The following is a 7,728-nucleotide window of genomic DNA, read 5'->3' as shown; positions in this document are numbered from 1 at the left end:
ACTGGGCAGTTAATATATGATATCTTACATTTTGGCTATATTATATTAATCGTGTAGACGGTCCGGTATGGGTTTCTTTAGAAGCTAACTCTGTTAATAAATTTTCTATTATTTCTCTTCTTGGATCCTCACATCCTTTATTTGTAAGTAAACTAAATGATAATTTAATAGTTAAATATACTCTGAGGATCTGGATACAATTTAGAAAATATATTGATTTATTGAGATTTTCCCATTCTAGTCCCATTTATTCTAATTTTTTTAAACCCTCCATGACTGATTTAGTTTTTAAAGAATGGGACAGGATGGGTATTAAATATTTTTGGGATCTGTTTGTTGGAGGAAATCTTTTTCATTTGAGCAATTGTCAGCTAAATATAGCTTAGCCAAAACTCACTTTTCTAGATATCTACAAATCAGAGACTTTCTAAGATCTCAATCATGCACATTTCCTATAAGCTCAGATAAGAACTTACTAGATGCAATTTTTAATTTGACACCTTTTCATAATGGTTCAATATCTAATATTTATGGTATGTTACTAGAGATGAGGTTGTTCCTTTAGACAAAATTACAAATCTCTGGGAACAAGATTTACAGACATCAATATCTGAGGAAATTTGGAATGAAATTTTTAAACTGACTAATCATCGCTATGTGCTCACCATTCCTTTATACAATTTAGGGTGGTACAGAGTCCATATGACTAAAGATAAGCTATCTCGTTTCTGTTCGGATATATCTCCCTACTGTGACAGATGTAATAATGGAGAAGCTTCATTAATTCATATGTATTGGACTTGTCCATGTCTTGAAAAATATTGGAAGGAAGTTTTTCAAATTTTTTCTTTACTTTTCAAAGTCAATTTTAAGCCTAATCCTCTGATGGCCCTATTCGGTATTGTTGCAGGACAAGATATCAAGTTGAAGACATCTGATTTACAAATTTTGGCCTTTAGCTCTCTTATAGCTAAGAGGGCACTTTTGTTTAAATGGAAAGATGTTTCTCCTCCTATTCATACTCAATGGTTATGCGACGATATGTCATACTTAGATTTAGAGAAGATTCTTCGTTCAATTTCTGAATCTCGTCAAGACTTTCAAACATCGTGGGGAATCCTTTCTGAATTATTTAAAAAACTTTCAAAACCCTCAATTCGTTGTTAGCTATTATTAATTTTTTCTATACGAGAAGGTATTTTACCTTTTTTTCTCCTTAATAAACAGCTTCGGTCTTGTTAGGGGTTAGACTTTTTTTTTGTAATAAATTAGTATATTTCAATATAACTTTGACTAATCTACATGAATACGGGGTAAAGAGATTGTTATTATGAATAGATATAATGTAATTGGTAGTTTTTTTTACCTTTATATATACTTTCTTGTACTCTGTATTCTTCTATGTAGAGGCAAACAAAAATATTGACAGAGAAAACCTAGCACATTTATTTTTCCTACATTTACACACTTAGTCCAGCAGTCGTGGAGCATATGGATCCCTGCTTTGTGGAAGTCAGCGTCTTGGACCTCCAGCAAGTGGTCCACAGCAAGGGTGATTGATAAGTTTGTGGCCCAAGGTAGAAGGAGATAAGTTATTAACTTCAAACTTTCTGCATTTTCACTCAGAACTGAACTGCAGGTGCATGTAACGAGAGCGTCTTGGACCTCCAGGTGGTCCACAGCAGGGGTGATTGATAAGTTCATGGCCTTGGGTAGAAGGAGATAATTATGCAGCTCTTGTTACATGCACATGCAGTTCAACTCTTTGAGTGATAATGCAGAAAGTTTGAAGTTAATAACTCATCTCCTTCTTCCTTAGGCCACGAACTTATCATGCTGTGGACCACTTCTACAAAGAAGGGATCCATATGCTCCAGGACTGCTGGACTAAGTGTGTACATATAGGAGGAAAATATGTTGAAAAATAGATGTGCTAGGTTTTCTAAAATTGACTCCTTCCACTTTAGGCCACAAACTTATCAATCAACCCTTGTAAACTAATGCAATTGCCAGTTCATGTGGAAAGTAAATTTAGAAAGGACAGAAGAGTGGATTTTCTGTGCAAAAAATGTGGTGTATGAAAGATGTCAGGATGATAATACAATCAAGAACTGGACTGCAAATGGGGAAATGAAAGAAATGAAGAAACACTAAATGGAAAAGCAAAAATGGAAGCTAACAGAAAAGGTTGTTCCACTGGCAGATCAAGAGTGAAGGGATAAAATGGGTAGTGGATTCATCGTGAGATCAAAATAGAAGCTGAAGGAATAAGATAAAATACTGCTGTGGTCACTATAAGAGAAGAGGTCATTGAGATGTTGATGGGCTAAAAACTAAAAAGGGAAGAATTACTAGAAAAGCTTTCTGTCATAGCAGAAACCAACAGTTCCGGGCTTAGGCCGCTGAGAGAAGAGAATAAAATGGAAAGGTATAGTCATAATCTCCCGGAGGACTGGAGAATTGCAATATTATCCCCCCTATGTTCAAATACAAAAGGAATTAAGGACAAACCTAGCAATCACAGGCCTGTCAGTTTGTCGTTCATATTTAATGTCAGCTCATTTTGACTTTTATCAGTAGGTCATTTGCTTTATCTATTGCTGCTGACTTAATACTTGAACAGCATATTATTGAAAACCTTGGAGAAATCTAATATCAAATAAGTACTCTGAGACACATCGATGATGAAAGAATAACTAAAGTAGGTAAGAATCAACAGGGCACGCACAATGTTTACAGATAGAATCAGAAATATTTAATTAATACTCTTCCAGAGGCTACAACAGAAATTGTAATAGGATAGCGATGATGTTAAAGCTGACCAAAAAGGAAAGATATTTGAGATCAAAAAGGCATAGATAACTGATAAAAAGTACAACACACTGTGGAAAGGATTCTGTTCACACCAGTTGGAAGTTCCAAAGGCAACTGAAGAGAGGGCACAAAAAATGGAATTAGTGCAAAGCGAGACATATTAATTAATTATCCAACATAGCATTATAGTTAAAAAAGGGCCTGAATTGAATGGCTTATGTACATGAGAGGAACTTTGAGATGTATATTAGGAAAAATGGAAAAAAGGCAGAGAGTGGCAACAAGCGAGAGATTTTCAGGGTGTGTTCTGTCTTTGGGTACGTGATAGAGAATCAGTGATTTTCTCTGGTGTATCATCTTAGCACCTTTCACCTTTATAGGGTGGTTTGGCAGGGTTAACAGGGTAAACTTTGTGCTTTAACAATTCAAATTTGCGCAGAACATTATGAAAAAGATAGATTACAATTAATATGGAACACCTTTTTCACTTAACGTCTTCAGGAATCAAACGAGTGATAAAAATCCACAAGAAAGATTCTCACAATACTTAACTTCGATGACTCCCTATTGTCTGTGGTGTTTCCTGGAGGCAAGATAAGGTTTGTTGTACAGCACTGTGTTGGTAAATTATTTTGTGCAGTCCCACTTTTCTTTATGAATGGTTTAATTACATAGTTTTGCTCTTTAAAAATGTTGAAAATAGTGGACAATAGCGCAGACTGATATTTGCTCTTGTATAATTAATCATTGCTCTGACTCTGCTGAAGTCTCCAGCTCCTATTGATCTGCTCAAGCAAAGTTAATGAAGTCATACTCTCTCTTCATGGTTAAGGTGACTTCCAGTGTGTGAGTGTCAGAGTGGAACTGAGCCCTTCCATTCTTGTTGTCCACTGGATGGGGTAAGTGTAAACCCAACTTGCTGGAAAACAAAAGGAAGTCAGGAAAATGACAATGAATTACAAAGGTGAGCTTGCTTAATGTATACCAATCCTACAAAACCACCCCCAGTTTAAGAACTACAAGTGACATATATCCATTTTAGAAGTCTGCAGTCCATGAAGACAACAAAATAGCTTGGTAGACCTACAGTTAGTGTAATTCAGTTTTATGAGCTTTACCTATAAGGTTGTTTCTGAGATAAGGTTGCTTCAGAGGGCACCCCTGTCCCCAATCAAATCACTTTTGCACATTCAGAGTCTCACTCCCAACACACTTTGCCTCAGATGGCTATGATGAAGATGTGATTATTTGTCCCTTTTGCCGACTTTGCATTTGCAGGGAAGGTCTGGGAAAGGTTGCATGGGTCCTTGTCAAGGTTTGGCTGAGGTTCAACTCAACAGAGGATTTTCTGATCTACGGACTGTTTCTAGGGAGACACACTGAGACAGACATCAGATGATGCTGGAAGATCATCAACTAGATGAAAGGCGCTTCTGTCTGCCTAAAAATTTCTGGTCTTCCAGTGCAATGAAATGTCAATAAGGGAAAATTGCCATTTGGTACATTGCAGGCTGCAGAAGTATATGCCAAGAGGCGCAATGCAAAGATTCCATAGGGAAGGTTTGCATTCTAAGGTCCTGTTGCCAATGGGCACAGAGGGGCTAGAGCAGTCCCACCAATAAAGGAAGGGAGCATTGTTCTAAAAGGCCACTTGAGTGAGATTGCATTTTGTGACAAGAATGTTTTAACTTGATGATGTAATGAATATGAACAGCATTTATTGGCTGTATTTTATTTCCTTGATTTTTATGAATAAAATTTATTTTTGAAATAAAATCCCAGCTGCTGCAGACAGTGACCTAGCCACTGGCCTTTCCTGACTGTCACAGTGGTTCCTACTTCCAGGGAGTTGCAATAGACAAGAGATCATGCTTGAATTAGGAATCAATAACGGTGTTTGATATCCAACAAAGCATCCAGATTTCCCTGCCTTTACATATTTTAAACAGGCTTTGGGAGTCAATACACTGCATCTTATTCTGCATACCCATCGGTCTTTGTGGAATACTACAATAAACAGACATTCCTCTTACCCCACCCCGTCGTCGGCTTAATCCACTTCTTTTGTCTCATTTCCAGCTCGAACAAAGTGTCTTCCCCTGAAATATTATCTCTGTTTTCCTTCTCACAGATGATGACTGACCTGCTAAGTATCTCTAGCAGTTTCTGTTTTTATTTTCAGACAAAGCTTCTGTCTGAGGCTGCTGGAGAAGAACATGTACGTGACTTTACTCTGCAATGCTACCTTTATCCCATGCTCTTGCATCTTGCTGAGATTCCTTTGGATGGGCTTGGGAGCAAAGGGAAAAACACACTAATAGGGATAGGCTGCCTTGCCATCACTGATCAAGGGGCTTACATTCTAGCTACAATATTTGATAGTTCCTGAGAGAATGGATGAAGGATTTACTTGGGCATTGTGGGGAGGAGGAAGTGGGAAGCAGGAAAGGAGGTGAACTAAAAGTTTATATTAAAGAATCCAGGAGTTCCACATACCTTTGGAGGGAAAAAGACAAAAAAGAACTCAATTTTGATTTCTACAACTTCTAATCGCTGTATTTCTTTGTCTGTACCATTCAGTCGTTTGTGATATTGGCTGAACTTGTTCTTTTCCCCCTTTATTGGGAATGGAGAACAATACCTGTTACGCATGTCTTCTCTAACTGCTCCTATTCCTTTACTGACCACTTTGTTCTCGTGATCACCCTGGTTTTGCCCTGTCAGCGACATCCACCCTCCCTACAGTTTAACAGTCTTCTTCAAAGTTCTCATGACTGGTCTTCGACCTGAAACATTAACTCTTAATTTTTGTTGCCTTAGCTGCAGACCTGATCTGTTGAGTATTTTCAGCATTTCCTGTTTTTATTCCAGAGTAACATTGATTTTTTGTGTCCCCTCCCACCTGGAGATACAAGGTGAGACTTCATTTAAAGACCAGCCTGTCTCTGTCAACAAAGTGTCTCACTTACTAGGTGGAAGATCTAAGGCCCAGAAATCGCTCTTTAACATCCACAGTGAGATCTGCTGGTTTGCAGCCTGGCAGTTTGATTTTTATCTGAAAAACAGTTTTATTACCCAAAGGCTATCATCAATATCATGAAACAACCTAACAGTCAATTAAAATGGCTAAATAACATGAGATTTTGTTCTTTCTGCTGATGCTGTTAATTAATTCTCTATTCATTGATCTTTAATAATTTCTAGACCTATAGTACCTTGAATGTAAAGCTCTCTTCAAGTCCTTTAAAACCCTTCCACATATCCATAACTTGTCAGGTCTTATAGATCTATATGTACTTTGAGCTGTCCTGTCCTGTCCTCCCACTTCTTTTAATTTGTGGCTTCAGTTGTCTGAAACACCCTCCGTTAACACCCAGATTTCCCTGCAGTCCTCCTTCAGGGGTTTACTTGAAACCTGTCTCCTTCAGCAAGCTTTCGATCATCCGTTGCCACACTTTCTTAAGGATCTTAACATAAAACCTTGTTAATTACCACCCATCAAGGTGATGCACATGAGTATCTCAAGCAGAGAATGAACATAGCCTTTAAAGGTTTATGCTCGATTTATGAAAGTTTGGAATGAGCTGGTAATTTTAGCCGTCAACATAGATTCATTGCTAACGTTGAAATTGAACTTGATGAATGATCAGATTTAACTCTTGTTATTTAAGGAAAGCTGATAGTAAGTTATGCAAAAGGAGTATATTGAGTGATGTATCTCAGTCACTATGCATATGAAGTATGGGTTGTTAAATCATGTCTGAGGGTTACTCTGCTACAGCACCCATTGAAAACTTGTTGATGCCCTTCGAATCTACATATAAATACTAATCTTTCTGGAAGATACAGCAAGGAAACAAGCTTTTTGGTACATTGGGTCTGTGCTGCCCATCAACTATCGTTTCATGTTAATCTACATTACTCCCTTTGTTTTTCTCTCTCCCCACGTACTCATTCATTTCCTACACACCAGGGGCAATTTACAGTGTGGCCAAATAAAATACCAATCCACACATCTGAAAGAAAATTGGAGCAGACTGAGAAAATGCACGTACTTTTAGAGACAATGTACCAATTTTACGTCGAGAGCACTGGAGGTTAGGATCGAATCCGGGTATCCGGGGCTGTAGGCACTGGTGCGACTGTCATCATGGCTTGGCTTCGTGGATGAAGAATTAGGAAGGGGGCTGCTCACGTCTGCTGCAGGCTCGCTGGTGGCTGGCGAGGCCAATACGGGACAGGCAGGTCCGGCCACAACGGCTGCAAGGGAAATTCTGTTCTGGGTTTGGTGCTGCTGTGTCACGGATCTTTCTCCTTCTCCTTTTGTCCTCAATGCCAGCCCTGCGTGTGTTCTCGAAGGAGGAGACAGACTGGGAATGGTGTGTCGCCAGGCCTCGCGATCGGAGGCTAGATTAGACCACTGGCGATGGTCAATGTGACAGGCACCAAGGGATTTCTTCAGAGAGTCCTTGTACCTCTTCTTCGGTGTCCCTCTGTCATGGTGGCCAGTGGAGAGTTCGCCATACAGAACAATCTTGGGCAGGTAATGATTCTCCATCCTGGAGACATGCCCTGCCCAGCGCAGCTGTGTCTTCAACAGCATAGCCTCGATGCTGGTGACCTCCGCCTGATCGATGACCTCGATGTTGGCAACGAAGTCAATCCAGTGGATGTTGAGGATGGTGCGGAGGCAGAGCTGGTGGAAATGTTCAAAGAGTCGTAGGTGGTGACGGTAGGTGACCCACGACTTGGAACCGTACAGGAAGGTGGTCAGTACAATGGCTCTGTACACGCTGATCTTTGTGCCTTTCTTCAAATGCTTGTTGTTCCAGACTCTTTTGTATTGCCTGCTGAATGCGCTGTTTGCCTTTGCCAGTCTGTTGTCAATCTCTTTGTCAATCTTGGCATCTGACG

General features: G+C 39.4%; 1 protein-coding gene across 3 annotated transcripts in view; it reads right to left on the bottom strand.

Moving 5' to 3' along the window:
• Positions 1-2,752: 2,752 nt before the first annotated feature.
• The window catches only part of dnaaf6 (dynein axonemal assembly factor 6), a 72,137-nt gene continuing 67,161 nt past the window's right edge, over positions 2,753-7,728 (bottom strand). For all 3 annotated transcript variants that reach the window (XM_063060576.1, XM_063060578.1, XM_063060577.1), the window contains exons 6-7: positions 5,784-5,869; positions 2,753-3,733 (exon numbers count right to left, since the gene is read on the bottom strand). In XM_063060576.1, coding sequence (XP_062916646.1) covers positions 3,604-3,733; positions 5,784-5,869 — 216 coding nt within the window. In that variant the 3' untranslated portion in view covers positions 2,753-3,603. The remainder of the gene's footprint in view (positions 3,734-5,783; positions 5,870-7,728) is intronic.

Source organism: Mobula hypostoma, chromosome 10 (assembly GCF_963921235.1).
Source record: "Mobula hypostoma chromosome 10, sMobHyp1.1, whole genome shotgun sequence".
NCBI classification, from domain to species: domain Eukaryota; kingdom Metazoa; phylum Chordata; class Chondrichthyes; order Myliobatiformes; family Myliobatidae; genus Mobula; species Mobula hypostoma.
Note: the sequence above shows the minus strand (reverse complement) of the source record. Positions and strands in the feature narration are given on the sequence as shown.